The following is a 20721-nucleotide window of genomic DNA, read 5'->3' as shown; positions in this document are numbered from 1 at the left end:
CTGAAAGGACCAGATAGTAAATAATTTAGGCTTACAGGCCAAAAAGTCTCTGTCACAAATACTAAACTCTGCTGTCATGGTGAAAAAGTAGCCATGAACAATACATAAATGAATATGCGTGAAATGTGACTGTGTTCCAATAAAACTTTGTCTACAGAAACGGACAGGCTGTAATTTGCCAACCCCTGACTTAAGATGCCTCATTATCTTTTCTATCCTTTCTTCTCTACTCTTCAGAAAGTTTCCACCAATCTATAAAAGTTACCAGGTTATATTATAGGGGAAAAAAAACAGGTAATTTGGATATATTACAACATCGTGTGTAAGGGCTTGGGATTTGATGTGATCTTCCCTAAAAGCTAATAAGTTAGTCTCTTGCTGTTTCATGGATGTGAGAAGACTTGAGACTCCTGGGTCAGAAACAGAAGAACTTGATTGTTCACAGCGAGTAGCATGAATATGTCTGTTCACCCTTGCCCCACGTCCCATAGGTGCAACACCTATGGGTATATACCTCTACATACAGTGGGTCTTGTTACAGGAGAGGAATGTTGAGCTTAGGGAATCTGCCATGTCACCCATACTAAGCAAGCCTGCTCTTTGTCCTAGAGGAAGAATTACCTCATCCCTCAAGGCTGCTCACTGCAAACAGTGGCCTGGGCAAAGAGCAGTCATTTGCAGGGACACATGCTTAGGACTCATAGTGGATTGCCGCTCCCAGCAACTGTCAGTTATTTAAAAGCACAGGACCACTTAACAGGACATGCCTCCTCCCCACAAGGGCTAGGAAGCTACAGTACTCCAGGAATAGCACTTGTGGACCTGAATGCTTTGGTATTTCATTACTGGAATTCAAAGCCAAGAAACCATGTCAGAGGCAAGAAGGGTGGGTGCTGGCCTTTTGAGATTTCAGGACAGCTAATACCAAGATTTCTTGAAGCAAAGTGGGAAAAGATATAAAGGTTAAATGTCCAAGTCACGTTATTTTTGAGCGCTACCTTGACTATAAAAACTGGAGTAAATGGGAAGATAGATTAGAGCCTCTGTGAACTGTGACATACCACCCGGCCAGCAACAAGGGGGAGCAGCATTTATGTGCATAGATTCACAAAGTGAGAACAAGTACAGACTTGCCTAGATCCATTTTCTAACATCCCACTTATTCCCACTAAGACTGTGTAACTGCCCTGTAGTACCAAATTCCCTACATAGTTTCTATTTCACCTTTCTCTACCGTGTTTCTCAAAGTTTGTTTAGGCAAGAGGTGGCAACCAGAGAAGCCGAAGATCACTGGGGTTGGGATTTCTACTGGAGTCTTAGAAATATACTGTTATGATTTAGATTGTGGGACATGGGAAATAACTTCCAGAGTACCATGGAATAGATGACAGCTCTAAATTTTAGTATTTAAGAGGCAGATTTTATGACTGCCTTCTGTCCTTGAGGTTTGAGATGGATGTATGTCCTCTTAAAACTAAAGCTGATTTGTAAATAGGTCCTCAAAGGATAGAGATACAAAAGATTCTTCTAATTTGTGGTTAAAAAAAAAAAAAAGCTCTGCAAGATAGGTATTTTCTTGTTTAATTTACCGAGGCTCACAAAAGTATAATTAGGAATTGAATGAAGATCTGGCTTCAAAGCCATCTTTCCGTTACACCAGGGGTTCTTAACCTTTTGTTCCACAGACCTCTGCCAGTCAGGTGAAAACCACAAACCCCTTCTCAGAATGTAGCAGCAGATAGTTTTATGACACTTAATTATTGAGTCAAGTCTAACAACTACAGTAATTGCGAACTATAGATGAGTATAAGGAATTTTTCAAGATTTGCAACTAATGTGATATGAAATGAATGCTGTAATTTATTGCATACATTCATAAATGGCTATGAAAATAAGACAGAATTAGTCTATTCCTATCCTCAGGAATTTATGGTGGATAGTTGAAAAGAGAATTTGCCCCTGGTACCCCCACAGGGAAACTACAATTTCATACTAAGAAGGGGGAGGTGATAACTGTCATTCAAGTGGCTGCTTGTCCCATTCGACAGCACTGTAGGTAGAAACTTAAAAAAAAAAGGTCTCTTCTTTTTGCACCTCATTTCACTATTTCCAGAATGACTGTGGTAGCCCCGTCCCACACTGCAATAAGGTTAGTCTGTGTGAACAATAGAAAAGGGTGCAAGTGATGGTGTGTGACTTCTGAAGCTTGGTCCTGAAAAACACGGCCACTTTGCCTTGTTCTTCCTTGGGTCAGTCTCTCTGGGGAAAACCGTTGCCATATCATGAGCACATCCAAGCAGCCTGATGGAGAGGTAGGTCCATGCTGTGAGGCTCTAGGGCCTTCTGCAAACAACCAGCCCCAACTTGCCAGTCACACGAGTAACCCATCTTGGAAGCAGATCTTCCAGCCAGTCAAGACCTCCAATGACTAGCTCTGGTCGACATCTTAACTGAGACGACCTGTGAGAACCCAAACCAGAACCACCCAGCAATGCTGTTCCTAAACTCCTGCCCTACAGAAGCCATGTGAGATAATAAATCTTTAATGTTTCAAGCCACTGAGTTTTGGGGTAATTTGGTATGCAGCAATACATAACTAATACAGTGACCAAGTCTGGCTTACAAACAGAAAAAGCAGGGCAAGGCTTTTACCAAAACTCATCCATTTATAGGTACCTAGGGCAGAGCGAACCTATCTCCAAATGGAAAAAAAAAGCATTACATGTTCAAGGAATATAAAAAAAAACCCTGATTGGTTCCCAGCTATTGTTAGTAAAATCAAGTAGATGTTTCTTTGTTTAGAAGGGTTGCTGAAATGTTCTCAGCACATGTTGGAAAATATTTTAATGGACTCTCTTGGCTGCCAGTCTCCAGCCACAAATCTGAGTCTCCCCTCCAGTGAGTCTCCATAACTCACAAAAGCCAATGTGGGCGAGGACAGTAGTGCAGAGGATGAGCGCTCTTTTAGCAGCTGCAGCATGCCAAGATTCTGGCTTCATTTCCAAGGCACCTGTTGCCCAAATCAAGATCATCAGTCAGTTACTCCCTTGACTCCTCCCAACACTGGGAAAGAAGCTCAGATGCACAGTTGATTCTGTTTCTGCTGAAGTCTCTCTACGAAAGTGGCTGCTTTATGTACACTTTTTTCCTCCAGTTCCCTATCTCCCAGCCTCTCCCAGATTAGGTGAGCAGCATCTTTATTAGGCCTCAGATCAACATGTCAACTTGAATTCTTTGTAGCAGTCTGGAAAGAGTGGCCATTAACTTGGAGTCACCCATCAGGTCCATGGTGTGCCCACAGAGAATAAATGGCACCCAGTCTGTCATCTACACAGCAGGGGGAAACAAAAACTGTTTCCCCAATCACCCTGGCCCCTTTCTTTCTGTAATGCCCTAGAAGTCCCTGTTAAGAGTTGAGCCAGTGGTGAACATTTACTGCATGAGAGGCAGGAAGTCAAGTTCAGCATCTGCTTGTAGAGCTCATTCCTGACTGAAATACTTAGTTCCCTAAATTTTATGCCTTGCCGCTAGAAGACATAAGAAATTAGTTGAAGATATGGTCCAGGGTCTCCAAGGCGATTACTATCTGGGGGGGAATTTTACATGCATGAAAACACTGAGGAGAAAGAAAAGCCCAGGCCCCTAGTCTGCACCTGCATGCAGCCCTCTGGCTCAGATCACTCAGCCACACTCCCTGCCTTACGTTGGCAGAGCCTGGGTCAACCCTAGTCCCAGCTGCTCTGAGCACTTTGGCTCTCACTTGTCAGGGAAGACAACCTTATGACTATATTTACTGGAACACAAGGGAAGGCACTGAATGTTGATTTCTTGATTACCCTGGTTAACCCCATTTCCTTCCCTGAACGTGAATTGAGAGGAAAAATAGGTCTTTCCTGCTTGGTAGGCATGTTTCCACTGTCAGATATGTTCCTTTTAGAAACTGGTACCTAGGATGCTTCTAGATAAATTTTGGCATCAACAGGATGGAAAGCATCTTGACCACTGGCAAAGCAGCCATAAGGTATCTCCACATTCATTAACTTATTTGGCCCCCCAAACAGCCCTGTGAGGTAAGCAAACAGATGCTGTTTCCATTTTATAGGTAAAGAAATCAGGTTTGATCCAGCGCAATTATCACTGTAAATTTTAACCCTGCCCTTGTCCCAGAACTCTTAACCTAGGGAGAATTATTTAGCCTAAGTTAAAGTTCTTTTCTCACAATAGGAAAAAAAGGAGGAGGGCGTTAGAAAGGGGGTGGGGGGGGTGGGGAGGAGGAGCGGGGAGGGGAGCAAAAGTGACCCTAATAGAACATGTAGCCAAAGGAAGACCTCAAAAACTGGTCCTCCCTGCCCTCGTCATGTAGAAAATGTTCATGCAGGTAAGTTAAAAATTATGGTACAAAACCTTATGCCTAATGTTAATTTATCCCTAAGATCTCAGCACTAAATCTCTTCCTCAAGGAAACGGGCTCTGATCTCCTAAATTCTATACCTTTATGAGACGTAATAGTTTGCAGTTTGCATGCATTCCTCCAGGACAGGGACCATGATGTTCTTTCTAACCCTCACCTGTCCATGGCCTAGCATCCTTGAGGTGATTTATAAATATTTGTTGAATGAATGAAAGTAAGAAAGTTGGTGTTCTCATCAAGTTCCTTTTGGATGTAAAGAAGAGTTTTTTAAAAAAAGGGTTTTAGAATTAATACAAATACCACAATTTCAGGACATTCAACAAGATGCACTCACCCTTTAATGACTAATTAGTTCCAAGATAACAGACAAAACAAAAAAGTGGTCATAATTCTCACTGTAATAAATGTAGACCCTACTATGTTTCCAATAACATAAAAAAGCTCAAATGTTTAGTATATTATTGATCATGTGCATTAAAATTATCAACTGCTGGGGAATGGATGTATCTCGAGGGGCTGAGTGCCTGCTTCCCATGTGCAAGGTCCTGGGTTGGATCCCAGATACTGCCTGAAAAAAAAAACTCCCATTGGGGAGCAGATGTGGCTTAGTGGTTGAGTGCCAGCCTTCAATACCCAGGACCTCAAAAAATATACATATATAAACCACAGAAAACTATAAACTCTGAATTCCTGAAGAAACTAAGATACAGCAGCAACATTACCACTTGTTATTTGGAAAACTTCTCAGAGGCTATGCAAAATTAGGAACATAATTTTTTGTGTGTGCAGAATAAGAGTTTTTAAGGAAATGTATTTTAATGCAGGAACTTAAAATTTTTTATGGGTACAAGTATATCCATAGAATCTGTAGTAATGTCACCTCTCTTATTCCTGATATTGGTATTTGGTATCTTTCTTTTCTGATCAGTCTGACTACAGAGGTTCATCAGTTCTATTGATCCAATTTTATTGACCAGAGTTTGTTTCATTTATTTTTTTCTATTTCATTGATTCTCACTGTTAAACTGCTTTGGCTGCATACCACCAGTTTTCATATGTTGCTTTCATTTTCATTCCCTTTTGATTTCTTCTTTTACCCACAGTTCATTTAGAAGTGTACCTAGTTTCTAACATTTGAGGAGTTTCTGCATATTTTTTCCAAGGCCCTACTACCAGAGATTCAGATTGAGTAGCTCTGGGGTAGAATGCAGAAGAATCTGCCTTTTTAAAATCAGTACCCCAGTGTCTCTGGAGGCAGTCCTTGAAATATTGTAACATTTTATCTTGAAATCACTTCCAATAGTTCCCAAATACAGCCTTTTCCCAACTACCAGCTTCAAAACAAAACTTTTCACAAGACCAGCATGCCTCTGCTTAATTACTTTAGTTGCAAAAAAAAAAAAAAAGGAAGGAAGAAAGCTGAGGAGGGAGCCAAGGGGGGGACACAGAGGACAGGAACAATGTTCTAATAGCTGGCCTCACCCACACCTCTAAACACCAATTGGTGTTTCTTTTTTGAAGCACACTCCCATCCCCAGAACACACAAACTATAAAATGTTTATCTAATAAAAGGAAAAATAAAAAATGTTTATCTGGAAGAAAGGCAATAGGACTTGGACTTTTGTGGGGGCTGCTGCCCAAGTTCAGGAATTTCTACCACTGCCCTCATATTCTCAGACAAGTATCAAATTTTAACTGATAGCCCTGAGAAGATACGCCCATCTTACTTAACTGGATTCTCAGTTTTGTCAAGGCACTAAAATTTGCTGCTCTGGAATTTAAGCAAACTTTATTGCTTAACTGGAAAGCCCTGTGTAGCAGACCCCACAGAACTCCACTTCTGACAGATGAAGCACACAGGGCTTCCTCAGTCCCACATGTCCATAAGGGACTGCTCAACTGAGCATGCCTCTGCCACTGAAGACCAAGGTGCACTATAATTAAGACTCCTCACTGAAAGATTTAAAAAACCGTCCTAATTAAAACACTCCCTCCTCAATACAAGCCAAATCCAGTGTTTTCTACATTTGCAAAAAGTCCTAATGTTTTTTGCTGTCTGTATGTAAACATTTAGAAGCCCAATGCATGTTTCTCAGAAACTGGAGAAAGGAGCTTTTAGAGGTTAGCTGCTGCCAAGTGATAGCTCAGCCAGTCAAAACCATCTTTTTTTTTTTTTTTTTTAAAGATTTATTTATTTATTTAATTTCCCCCCCTCCCCTGGTTGTCTGTTCTTGGTGTCTATTTGCTGCGTCTTGTTTCTTTGTCCGCTTCTGTTGTCGTCAGCGGCACAGGAAGTGTGGGCGGCGCCATTCTTGGGCAGGCTGCACTTTCTTTTCACGCTGGGCGGCTTTCCTCACGGGCGCACTCCTTGCGCGTGGGGCTCCCCCACGCGGGGGACACCCTTGCGTGGCGCGGCACTCCTTGCGCGCATCAGCACTGCGCATGGCCAGCTCCACACGGGTCAAGGAGGCCCGGGGTTTGAACCGCGGACCTCCCATATGGTAGACGGACGCCCTAACCACTGGGCCAAAGTCCGTTTCCCCAAAACCATCTTTTGAAGCTACTATTTAAGATTAAAATGGCCTGTCCTCTACCCTGCCATTTTTCCCTCCTAGAATAGGGAAAGATTTGCAACACCCACACACAAACACCTGCAGATGGGATCAACAGCATTTATCACACAAATTGGTATTTAACCCCGCCCACTCCCTACCTTAGCCTTACCAAAACTTATGCATGCTTTACTGAGCTAAGGAAATGATTAACACCAGACGAGAGGTAAATAAAGTTAACAGACTGTCAATGCTTAGCTCCTTGTACTCCTGTGAAGAGGATGGTCCCTGATGGAAAGGGGGTGGGGAGGTGGGAAGGAAAGAGTAAAATGAACGAGTTGGACCTTTTTGAGTATTTGGTGGCTCCTGCCCAACTGTGCCATCTTCCAGAAGCTATTAATCTTCTGGGGGTCCCAGGAAACTGCCTGGCCCATTGCAATGAGAACACTGGGTTTGGTGACCTGCCCTCTTGTCAGTTTCTCCCATGCAACAGAATCTCTAAATGAAAACAGATAGGTGGCTCATTCTATGTAACTTAATATAACCATTTAAATGGAACAGTAACTGAACAAAAAATGGATAAAATAAAATGAGGGAAATGGATGTGGCTCAAGCAATTGGGCTCCTGTCTACCATATAGGAGGTCCAGGGTTTGAGGCCTAGGGCCGCCTGGTGAGGGCAAGCTGGCCCATGCAGCAAGCTGGTCCACAGTGCCAGCCGACACAGGAAAGTGGCCCCACAGGGAGTGCTGCCCTGCGTGGGAATGCTGCCCCATGGAAAAGCCGTCCCAGACAGGAGTGCCAGCAACACAGAGAGCTGCAGCAGCAAGATGACACAACAAGAAACAGGAGAGACAAGACAATGTAGCAAAACAGAGCCAAGGGGGCACAGGAGAGTAATCGCCTCTCCCCCACTCCAGAAGGTCCCAGGATCGGTTCCCCGAGCTACCTAGCGAGCATACAAGCAGACACAGAAGAAAACACAGTGAATGAACACAGAGCAGACAATGGGAATGGGGTAAGAAATAAATCTTTAAAAAATAAATGATGATAAAGCACTCGGGCACTGAGGCAAGCTCTCATTCTTCAAAAACTCCACCTGCACCAAAGCAGGCCCACTTTCAGGTACACTGCCCATTAGAGGCCACCTAAGGCACCTATAGCAGGCAGTTCACCTGAAAAGTCAGGCAGGGATTACAGGAAAAGACCGTGGAGAGTCTCCCATCCAGGCTCTGATACCCACTGACAGGGTGGCCTTGGATAAGCTGCTGAACCGCCATGTGTCGTTTCCCATCTGTAAAATGGGAATGGTAACTACTAATACTTAAGCACTATATACGCATTTGTTATTATAGTACAGACCTTTCTCCTCTCAAAATAGCAAAATAGCCTCCCAAGTATAGTATAAAATTCTTGATTACTAATTTTGCAACATAAGAATATTTATCTTAAGTTACCAATTGATAACAAATTCCAAAAAGCAGACTAGGGCAGAAAGTTAACCCCTCCTGTGGGATAAAATTTCCAAACACTCTGCACCTTGGGTTGCAGGAAGCCCAAGCTTGAACTACCAAACTGGATTCCTCTGCACATTTCAAAAAAAAAAAGAACTACACGGAGCCATAATTTTCTATCATAGTATTTTTATTTATAAAGCAGCTATTGTACTTGAAATGTTTTCCCTTCACAGACTGGTGCCAACCTCGCTTCTATCGTGCCAGTCCCTCCAGGGGGCAGTCTAGTAGGAAAAACACTTACCTCTAGCAGGAGTGGCTGAAGTAAAAAGATGAGAAAGCAGTAGTGCAAACAGGGTGCTTCAGCTTGGGGAAATCTATCTTCCGAATAACCACTTCTGTTCCTAACAAATCCCTCAGAGGAACTTCAAAACAACTGAACATGTTCTACTTTGGCAAAAGTCATAAGAATAATTTGTAAAACTGAATGCTTTCTGCATTTTTGAATGTGTGATTTATTTAACAGTTGTTTTAAGTCAAATAGGAATATGTTATATGGAAAGACACTCAGCTATCCCCAAAGGATAAAACAAAAGGAAAAAATGACATCTGGGAGAAGAAATTTGCCCTACAGAAACTGAGTGAAGGTGGTCACATTCTGGCACATGTCCCTTTGTATCTGCAAAAGAAGCTCATTCCACTCCTAGGACCTTTTTTTTTTTTAAGATTTATTTTTTGTTTATTTCTCTCCCCTTCCCTCCCCCCACCCCCCATTGTCTGCTCTATGTCCATTCACTGTGTGTTCTTCTGTGTCTGCTTGTATTCTTGTCAGCGGCACCGGGAATCTGTGTCTCTTTTTATTTTATCATCTTGTTGCGTCAGCTCTCCGGGTGTGCGGCGCCACTCCTGGGCAGGCTGCGTTTTCTCACGTGGGGTGGCTCTCCTTGCAGGGTGCCCTCCTTGTGCTTGAAGCTCCCCTACACAGGGGATACCCCTGCATGGCAGGGCACTCCTTGCGTGCATCAGCGCTGCACATGGGCCAGCTCCACATGGGTAAGAAGGCCCTTGGTATTGAACCCTGGACCTCCCATGTGGTAGGTGGACGCTTCCCCCTGGGACCTTCTTTTTACTGGCATATTATAAGAAAAAACACACAAATATCAAATAACAACTGCAATTTTTAATAATGAAAACAATTTGCCATTCCAGAAACAATTTTAGGGGGGAAAAAATCTTCCCTATAAAAAATAAAATTAAACTCATCAAAATTATAAATATTATAATTTTTTACTTCTGCAATTTAAAATGCTCCCACACAATACTACCCTCTTGGTTAACGTCTTTCCTGTACCATCACATATTGAAGAGAAAACAGCATTCCAGCAAAGCTTAGAGAGTTTAACATAAGAACTTGTAAAATTATTTTTTTAAATCTTTCTTTGGCCTTAGTGGCCTTTTTTTTTTTTTTTCTCACTAAAAATGCTGCTGCAGTAACCAGTGTTCGGAAGAGAGCATCAGTCTTCCAAGAACCGTGAATGGACAGAATTTCAATACAGCTAGTTTTCCAAATCACAACTTGTAGTGCACATGACAGTGAGTGAGGTTCTGGGTAACAAAGATGAGGATGCCTACTTTAGACAAGCTAATTCAAGTAAAAAAAAAAAAAATTCACAGATACCCATAGAATACTTTGGGTTCCAACAGTGTCTTAGTCTGAGAAACAAATACTTCACAAATATAAACTTACAGTTGAACTAGGGTGGGTAAATAAAAGACCAGGTGGTTGATAACAGGATACTCCAACCCAAGCCAAGCCATAGCCTGAATAGTAAAACCATGATAAAAATCATGAAAACATTCCCTGAATGATAAAGTGTTGGGTGACAATGTCACTAAAGCCTCATCAAAGCACTAAAAAGAAATTACATGCAAAATTAATCAAGATGTGCCATATATATTTTATAGCTAATTCTACCATTTTTCCCCCCTCACTTTTCTTAAAAACTTAGGAAGATATGATTTGTCTCAGAACTTGTGTGGCACAGCATAAGCAATGCTTAAATCTGCCTCCTACAGGATGGGTATTCTTTGAAAAGTCAGAAGAGAGATGCAACAGAAGGCAACAGTTCACACAAGAGGCAAAGAACTGAAGCACCTTGGAATTTCAAAAAGAATCCATTAGGTGTCACCAACGCGTTAACAATTCCTTGGGAATTTATAAACAAAAAATATCTAGACTAAAAATAGACTTACTTAAGGCCTCTCTGGAACCACAGCATAACTTTCTCACTGTTCTCAGATAAATGGCTGCAGAAAATGAGGTTAGTTAACTTGATTTAGGGAAGGCATCTATTGCACATGCATTTCTTTGGTTGGTAGAAACATGCACTTCTGTTAAAATAAATATTTCCATAAAGACCCCTGTTGTGTGGTCAGCTAGGCACGTACTTCCCTACCTTTTTTGCTACACTCCTACTTACAGTCAAGGAATCCTTCAGAACCAAGGATCTGTTGGTATTTCTTTAATCAATATCCCTGTTCTACATCATTAAGAACCAACATCAATTTATAAAAGGGCAAAGGAAAATAAGAGGGAAAGGGAAGGGAAGAAAAGAGAGAAAAAAACAAGGGAGGCAGGAATGAAAAAAATGATTGTCACAAAAGTTTTCTGAGTCCTTAACCTGATAAATCTCCTAGCTTAACAATCAAGAGGAAAACAGCTGCTCCCAACCCTTACCCCTCACCCAAGTGTCTCTGTAATCTTGCAAACCACCTTGGGAAAAACCGTAACCTAACGGCAAACAGTCACAAGTCCTTAGGAACTCATCCACCTCTCTAGAGAAGCTACACCAGAAGAACTTCCACTCCACAAGGGCAGAATCGGGGGGCAAGGAGCTCAACCTAAGAAGTCAGATCAGCGCCTGGAAGGCCCACCTCTAGCCACATGTGTAAGATCCACCTGCCTGATGCCTGAATTCTCCTTATCAGCTCCAGAGCTGATGCGCTCCTCCTCTAGGCTTAGCCCCTACCTTCCTTGGCTATGTTCCCACATTCTACCCACTAAGAAAGTAAACAATCCTAAAATGGGCCCCACAACTCAAAACTGAATGCATTTACTTGTTTACAGATATACTTCTCTCCTCTACCATAAACTTACTACGTAAGCCATGTGCTCTGGGTCCTCAGAGCTCTCCACTTCTACTCAGGCCTTCTTCCCAACTTGCTCTTTACTTTCTCTGCCCAACACCTACAAAATCCTTCACAAAGTCCTCAGAGTTCCTAGTTTCCTGTGCCTTTTGGTTCACATGGATGGTTTCCTTTGACATTAATAACAAAACAAAACAAAAAAACAGGTAGTTTCAACATAGAGCAAGTATTCAAATAGATAACTTGTTAAGCTTTTAAAAAATCATTTGCACATCCTTAAGCTTAACATCATCATATAATTAAAATAACTAAAAAAAGGGGGGGGCAGGGAAGGGGAAACAGGATTCATGCTTCAAAGCACTCTAGAAGGCTGCCTGTTGATGACCGAGGTTCACAGCTTGCCGAGAGGTAACACTGCAGGGCTGTAACTTAACAAGCTTGCAGAGGCTCTTACACAGGATACAAGATGCAGGACGCTGTGTGACCTGGTTTTGGAAACTAAATCTAGAGAGAGAGAAGACCCTTGCATCATGGGGCAAGAAAACAGCCCTCCGACGAGAGAGACGCTTGCTGCTGTTGTATACATGGGTTGAGCATGTTCCACGCACTCCGAAAAGCCTGCCCGGGAGGCTGTGAGCCCACACTTTAATCAGGTTTCCACACCTCGCTGAGGGCTTCTTCAAGCTTGTGCCTGTAGGCCGTATAGCGCTTCTGTAGGTTCTGCAGCTGCTCATCTTCTTCCTTGTCCAGGATGCGCAAGAAATTCTGTAGTTCTGGAAGGCTGAAGGCTTCCCACTGTGAAAGACCACAAAAAGAGAAAAATGCAGGTGTTTAAGTCAGAGTCAAGACTTAGAAATGCCAACTGTGGGAAGCAGATGTGACTCAAGCCATTGGGTGCCTGCCTACCACACGCGAGGTCCCAGGTTCAGTTCCAGTGCCTCCTAAAGAAGATAAGCAAGACAGCAAGCCGATGTGAAGGGCTGGTGCAGTGAGCTGATGCAACAAGATGATGCCACGAGACAACACAACGGAGAGACACCATGAGGAAATGCAATGAGAGACAACAAGCAGGAGGAGAGGTGGCTCAAGCCACTGGGTGCCTCCCTCCCACATGGGAGGTCCCGGGTTTGGTTCTCAGTGCCTCCTAGAAGAAGACAATCACAAACAGACAGAGAGAGAAGATAGCAAGCACAAATAAAGGGAGGGGCAGGGGGGCGGCAGCATGGAGAGAAATAAAAATCTTTAAAAAAAGAAAAGAAAAGAAAAGAAATGCAGACCATGAGCACATGGAGGTGGGGTCCTCCCTCCCTCACAGCCAATGCCTTAGAAGTAGTGGTTTTTGAGAAACAAGTCTGTCACCAGCTGTGCTGACTCCCACTCTCACCTGAGCTCACTCCAAACAAACTTTTGCTCTCTGCTCCTACTGTTCTCCAAAATGGCTCTTACTGGGGTCAAAGACTTCCACATCCCCAAGTCCATTAGACACTTTAACTCCTCACCGCATTCTATCCCCAGACTCACCTCTCCCATTGCAGAACACTCTTCCCTCCCGTTGGAGTCACTGCTCGTCTTCTCCCTCACCCACCGCCAACCTCCTCACCTCCACACACTTCTCGGGTTGGCCCACCTCCCCCACCTCTCCTGCTGCCTCACTACCACCACCGTCTGCCCCAGGCCCTCTGCAGCCTCCTACCTGGCCTCCTCGCTTTACTCCTACGTCCCCCACCACCCATCTGTTCCAAACTGCCAGCCGGGGTGCACTTTGTAAAATGCAATTCTGGCCACACCTCTGCCCTGCTCACCACCATTCAAGGCTCGCCTTAGTTGTCTGGCATAGGTCTCCCCAACCCCATTGCTCTCACACCGTCTTCTTCATTCCTGGCTTCACCCTTCTGTCAATCTGCCTGGCTAACTCCTACCCTTCAAGTCTCAACTTAAACGCCACTCTCTTCAAGAAGCCTTCCCTGATTTCCCCCTGCCATTGATGCCCAGGACCAAATCTAATACAAGACCCAATGATGATGGCAGTACAACATTGTGCATGTAATTACTACTGAACTGCATACTTAAAAGTGGTTAAAAGAGGAAATGCTATTTTGTGTGTATATCATCACAACATTTTTTTAAAAAGAAAGATTTCACTGAACCCTAGTAGCCTTAGATGGTTCACAACCAACATTTAAAAATCATGATGATTTGCTTAGTATCGATCTAGCCTACATCTTACTTACACTGTAACTGTTGTGCTTCTCACTATTTCAGGATTTGTCAATTGCCTGGGAGCCTCTGAGCTCTGTTTCTCTAGCATGTGGCCCAGTACCTGGCACTAGGCAGGCACCAAATAAATGTGGAGGGTTTTTGGTTATGTTTTGTTTTTAATTAAAGCAGTAAATGTCAAGAAGGGTTATCTGGCATCATCTGGGAGGTTGTTGCAAACTACATGTATCCCCTGCCCAAAAGGGGGACCTGGGTCCTGGCTGAAATCATCACCATGGCCAGGAAACAGTTTCTGAGGGGGACTTGCAAGGTGTGTCAGGGAAAGGCCTGGAAACAACTTAATAATAGAAAGTTTCCCAGAGAGAAGTTTTGAGCTGGTTATTAATGAAAATGAGAAACATGAAATAGGAGAGCAAAACTTTCAACATTCAAATACCCTGTTGGGCAGTGGACTTGGCCCAGTGTTTAGGGCGTCCGTCTGCCACATGGGAGGTCCGCGGTTCAAACCCTGGGCCTCCTTGACCCGTGTGGAGCTGGCCCATGCGCAGTGCTGATGCGCACAAGGAGTGCCGTGCCACGCAGGTGTATCCCCCCTCCATAGGGGAGCCCCACATGCAAGGAGTGCGCCCCGTAAGGAGAGCAGCCGAGTGCCAAAGAAAGTGCAGCCTGCCTAAGAATGGCGCCGCCCACACAGAGAAATGACACAAGAAGATAACGCAGCAAAAAAGAAACACAGATTCCCATGCGGCTGACAACAGAAGCGGACAAAGACACAGCAAACAGACACAGAGAACAGACAACTGGGGTCGGGGGAAGGGGAGAGAAATAAATAAATCTTAAAAAAAAAAAAATACCCTGTTGATTAAATAAGTAAATAAATAACATTTTATGTTTCACACATGTTAAGTTATCCAAAATAAAGACTTAGTAGGGAAGTGGATGTAGCTCAAGCAACGGGGCTCCTGTCTACCATATAGGAGGTCCAGGGTTCAATTTCCGGGGCCTCCTGGTGAAGGCGTGCTGGCTCGTGTGGCGAGCTGGCCCGAGTGGAGAGCTGGTGCAGCAGGGTGACACAAGAAAAAGAGACACAGAGGAGAGACAAGAAAAGACACAGCAGAGCAGGGAGCTGAGGTGGCACAAGAGATGGAGCGCTTCTCTCCTACTCTGGAAGGTCCCAGGATTGGTTCCCAGTGCTGCCTAAAGAGAAGACAAGCAGACACAGAAGAACACACAGTGAATGGACACAGAGAGCAGACAACAGCGGGGGGAGACACAGTAACGTATCTTCTTCCCACCTTCTAACAGCTATGGAAAGTTAACCTTAAATAACCAGGAAACAAGAAACACCAATAAAGCAATCTGAAACATTAAACTACAACACAAGGTAATTTTCAAAATTCAAGTGAGCATAATTCTTTCCCAGACAATGTAGCTAACTCTAGGAGCTCTAGCTGCACTAAACTATATGCAATGTTTAAAAGACCAATAATTAAGAAAAGCAAAACGTTAAGACTATGCTAATGTATCTGGCTTAGACTTTCACACGGAAGACTGCCACATGCCAAACTGCAAGGCCAAATTAGACTTCTGTGCACAGCTTTCTCCCCAAAATGAGAGTCTCAATTTAACTGCTTTAAAATATCAGAATCAAATCAAAAGAACTTAAAAAAATGTATAAAATCACTGTCTTCCTAAAACTCCCTAAAGTTCTAATTTACACTTACATATAAATTTACTACTTACAAAGCAAGTTGACATACATTTCTCACTGGTGACTCAAAATCATGTTTTATAGTCTTTAATCCCATTTTACAGATTTTAAAAATAAGAACTAGAAGATTAGAAGATTCACCCAAGGTCATGTTCCTAATCTAACCAGAAACACAGCAGGAAGTAGAGTCCTGGTTTCCTCTTTTAACCTAGAAACCGTATTATTCTCACTGCATTGCAAAACATCCTACACAGACATTTCATACCATTTCTTGTTCCCAACAGCAAACTGAGACCTAGCGCTTAAGAATTTTGCTCAAATTTCATCTTAAAGTTGACACTTGATCTAGGACAGTCTATAGTACTTTTTCCTCCAAATGACCTAGCTTAAATGCAATCCTCCCTGGAGAGAAATGGCAAACGATGCATATAAACATAATTTTTTAATTACTTGACTGGGCAGGGGGGGAAAGACTGTAGAAAGTAACGCGTCTTTCATGGTAGGGAGATTGAATTTCCTTTTATTTCCCTTTGGAATGAATTAGCTTGGCGACTTTTGTTAGTAGCAAACATATGGAGAGTGTCGATTTTCAAAGTTCAGCTGGATTAGAGTACTTTGGGGGTGGAATGGGTAGAAATGACACTGGGTAGAGAGCAAGGACAAAATTTGATCACCTTCCACCTCTGAAAATCAAGGTCAGTATAATACTGTAAGAGAATCATACTGTAGACTAACTTTGAGTTCATTTCTGACCATTCAAAAACACACAGAAAGCCATATTCCATAGACCACCTCTCCAGGACAGGCAGACACACAGACACACTCTGACTCTCTTGCTCTCTGCCCACCCTGCCCAGTGGTAAACTCACTAAAGCAATACAACAGGCTCAGTTGTTCTGTATAGTTTAAAGGAAAGATGAACCATCACTCACCTCTCCAACATCATGTTCACGAAGAACAAAACTAAGTGTATCCGTCCTTGGCCCTGCTACCAGACGTAGATGGAGCGGGTGCTCCCGGTCTGAGAGCTTGCAGGCATAGACTGGGTAAGGAAACCAACAGCAGGTTACACACCGACTCTTTTTAATCACCCCCAACACCACCCGCCATCAACCCTCCTCCAAGATAAGTTAGCAGTCCACGGGACCTCAGCGCTAAGTCACAATTCTCCTCCTATCAGCAACAGCCCACAGCCCAAAGTGGAATGAAATCTCTAAACTATTTCCTTTCTATCTACCCAATGCAAACTGTGCCTTGATTAAGAAGGAAATTTTAATGGGTAGCAATACAAAAACATTTATAATCAGTTCTGCTCCTCCTTTTAGAAAGCAGTAAGAAACTAAACTGTGTAACTCCTTTAAAAACACCAAAAATATACCATCGAAGAACATGAAATCAGAGCTCTTCTAGCAAAACCACTTTTCAGATGAATATTTAGGATTTGTAGCCTCAAACTAAACAGTCAGAATACATGCTCTGTGGCTTCAAGCACAGCCGTGTCTCGTGCTACACACACAGGTACTGACACTGTCTGCTGTGCTGAAAGATTTGCTAGACACAAAGGTAATATTTCAATGTGATGCTATTACTGTCAGATTGTGCAGCTGAAGGCCAGGTGAGCAGGCAAAGAGGCTGGCAAGATGTAAGTGCCACCTGAGCTCACTGATGTGACTGTGGCACTTATGGAAAAAACACATACACATCACCAGCACACATTAGTCTGCACTTCCCCATGCAGCTAAGCCTGTGGCTCCCGAGTCAGGAGCCCAGGTCTAGTCAATTCTGTATTCCGCAGGGCCTAGTGCATGGTGTGCGCTCAATCAATGAACAGTTTCAGCAATGCGCTGGGTTTCACCCCGTTGCAACTGAAAGATATTCCTGCCATGTCAAGATTAGGATATTTTCTTCCATGACTGCTTTAGACTTTACCCTGAAAAAATCCAGAGAAAGTTTAAATATTTTATTGCTCACACATATACACCATTTTCCAATTAGCACTCAATGAATAACTAAATAACTATTGTCCACCATTGGTATCAATTTCTGTGCAACTGCCTGTCCTAGAATATCTTATTCAGTATCATGGAGTAATTTAATATTACCTTTCGATCCACTGAATGTGGGTATTAATTTTAGGCAGACCCTAGATGAAAACGTTTTTCACCCATTTTAGGTGCCTCCGGGGCACACACCCCAATGTAACAAAACACTAAGTGAGACAACTTAAGGAAATAGAAGAAATCTGCACCATGCCATTTGTCAGTCTGCAATACGCTACAAAACACGTGTACATCCCTGTCCTCAAAGTCTCACAAAACCCAGACCTACTAGGCCGCTGTGGTCAGATGCAGATCAAATGTGGAACGAGCTATGGAAAACTTCAAGCACGGAAGCATCTCTTTTGTCCAGAAGAACATTAAAATCAAAGCTACACCCCCCAACCCCTGTTCGTCACAGTCCTCCCTATATGCAGATATGCCTCTAAGCTGCTGCAGACTCACAACTGTCAGACTCAGAAACAGGGACGGCAAGAAATAATAAGCATGTGCCCTGATCACCGTGGCTTACAGAAGCTTCCGGGGACTCTGATGTAATTGACACAGATACAAAAGTCTTCCTTCTGCTAATGAAGATAAAACACAAACATAAAAGCAGAGAGACCACTTTAATTTTAAGCGCAGCAGTATACCTTGATCTTCCCTGTGGCAACGCTTATAAAGTGCGAACTTGGCAGGGCTATCGGTCACGAGAAACTTCTTGAGCAGGGCCTCGATCACTTCCCTGACCGTGTTTGTGCTGCTGATATGAAGTGTGTTCATACAACCATTGCTACTGGGAGTGAGTTTTCCAGGGTTCTGAGAAGGCTGTGGAGGTTTGCAGAGTTCCATCTGGACTTTAATGAAGCCAGTGTAAATCCCATTTGAATTCTGAAGAGGAAAGAAAAGCAGGCACTTAGGTGGGCATTTTAGAGGAGGGGTATATCAAAACCAAACAGAAAAGTGAAACTCTCTCCCGTTCTCGTCTTTTACAGCTTGTGGCAGAACTGTACTGAAGATGTGCCCTCGGGGAGTGCACACCAAAGTGCTTCCAGAGGCAAGGTCTGTGGGGCAGATGTGGCCACGGAAGGCACCTCCTGACGGTGTGGCCGACTAGGTCCCCGGAGCCCTCATGCCTGCTTCGCCACATGTGAGGGGTTGGGGCCCATGTGTGAGGTGACAACTCCACTGGCACAGATGCTGACCAAACCACAAAACTTATTAAGGCTCGGGGGCTATGTCTAAGCCAAATGCTCAAAGGAAACATCATCCTCAAAAGAGGAGGGTCACAATTAGGACTGTGAAAGACCTAAATAATGAGTTGACAGTAAGAGAACAGGCTCTTTTCATTCCCAGTAGCTATCATGATAAGTACTAGATGGCACATTTTGCTTAAACATTATTATAGAGCATATATCCCGTAGAGCAGGGGATACACGATGATATCCTTCAGGCACCTCCAAGCAGCAGTATTTTAAAAAGAAATTCAAACTATAGTGTGAACAACAGATATTATGGGAACTTATCTTAACATCATAGAATTACTATTTCTTGAGTTGCCAAAAGTAATAACAATGGTTTGGTCTCCCCGTCTTCCCCACCCGCAGAAAAAGAATTACTGTAATGCTCTGTGGAAACTTCTGCCTGTCTTTACCTCTATGAGAAAAGAAAACATAGCAAGTGGAATCTCTCTCCTTTGATTAAAAATGTGTGTTGAAAAAGTAAAAATAACACTGTTGGAATAATGAATAATCATCTTGGGATTCTCTGCCTCCCTCCCCTTCTTTGGTGAAGTCCCACTGAGGAAAAGGGATCCTTTGTCACAGGGGCTTATATTTAAAAGCTCCTCCCCAAAAGGGTCACAGAAGTCAGTAGGGCCTGCTCTGAGCAGGTCCCTCTGTCCTTTGCTGAACTCTCTCAGTTCACAGCCAACAAAAAGAGGGTCCTGGACACTGGCAGGCGGCACGCGGAAGGTCACACCAAATGGGCAGGTTCAGTTTACAGGGACAGGCATAATCGAGCTTTGCTGTCAGCTCTTGTTTCATTGTCCCCAAGCCCTGTCCCTTCTCCCTCCTACACTTTCTCTCCCCACTGCACTTTAAACACCCTAGACCAGAAAGGACACACAGGAAGCCATACAGGCAGCCGCGCATTAACTACCTCATCTTATGCTGACAAGCAGCTGAGAAAAACTTAGCTCCAGGATACCGCAATCAAGGCACAAAATTCTTTTCCTGATATTTTCAACATTTATTTTCACAAGCTAAAACTTACCCAAGGTTTTGTTAGAATCTGAGTTGCCATCTTCATGCTAAATAGGCCATGATTAAATGATTGCACTCGATGCTAAATACCCTATGGGGGTCACAAAAACTTTTTTTAAAATAAATTTTTAAGGGGAGTTTCACTGTTTAAAGGACAGCCCAGCAACTAGTTTTGAAATAAAGCTACTTCTATTAATAAATATAGATTAAATTTTAAACATGCAGAAATAGTCCCTTTCCCTGTTCCACATACATTGACTTGCTATGTTATTCAGAGGTTTGTAAACATACAAATTGTGGTACTACCCACATCTGTCAACCTGAAAAGTAATGTGGTGGCTTACCAAGGTCATCTTCAATTTGTCTGTGACTGCTAAATTGTATTTATGAACTTTCTCTTTGATTTCCTCTTTGGTCAGGTAATTGTGGGTTTCCTTCTCTTTCTCTTCATCCTAGAAGAAAAACAAGCCAGGCCACACATGAGCAGTAATAGGGAAAAAATGCAGATAAGCCAGAGATCTTTTTACATTCCATGCAAATCATGGTGTGCACACACAATAAAACACACGCCCTCTTTCTCTTTCAAATCTCCAGGGCATCTACTAATTATGGTTCTCTTTCCTTCAGACTATATTCTTCCTGAGATAAATATCAAATAAAACTGATGTGTCAGCGGCTAAAAGCAATGCTTTATTAAATATTAAATATTTTGCAAACTGTATTTGCTAAATTTCCCTTCTGCAAAAATACCATTCCTTCAGAGGTTCTGCTACATTGGTCATTTCCATTTTAAATAGTATTTGAAGACACATATCAAAGGCTTTCTTTAACAGATTCTATTAACTTTTTGGTCTTTATGTAGTTTTACAACATCAGCAAAAAGCATAGTAGTTAATAAATATTAACTGGCACTAACCACTGACCTGCCA

The 20721-nt window shown here is 43.0% G+C and overlaps 1 protein-coding gene across 2 annotated transcripts in view; it reads right to left on the bottom strand.

Annotated features, from left to right (window-relative positions):
- RASSF3 (Ras association domain family member 3) overlaps positions 1–20721 on the bottom strand; it is a 98815-nt gene that overhangs the window by 10273 nt on the left and 67821 nt on the right. The window contains exons 2-5 of one of the 2 annotated variants that reach the window (XM_058308369.2): positions 20137–20244; positions 18182–18419; positions 16425–16534; positions 9578–12359 (exon numbers count right to left, since the gene is read on the bottom strand). In XM_058308369.2, the coding sequence (XP_058164352.1) occupies positions 12210–12359; positions 16425–16534; positions 18182–18419; positions 20137–20244 (606 nt within the window). In that variant the 3' untranslated portion in view covers positions 9578–12209. Of the gene's footprint in view, positions 1–9577; positions 12360–16424; positions 16535–18181; positions 18420–20136; positions 20245–20721 lie in introns of those variants that run through there. The other variant, XM_071218926.1, reaches the window with a different exon arrangement.

The sequence above is a fragment of the Dasypus novemcinctus genome, chromosome 12 (genome assembly GCF_030445035.2).
Source record: "Dasypus novemcinctus isolate mDasNov1 chromosome 12, mDasNov1.1.hap2, whole genome shotgun sequence".
NCBI classification, from domain to species: Eukaryota; Metazoa; Chordata; class Mammalia; order Cingulata; family Dasypodidae; genus Dasypus; species Dasypus novemcinctus.
The sequence above is the reverse complement of the archived record's forward strand: the minus strand, read 5'-3'. Positions and strand labels throughout refer to the sequence as shown.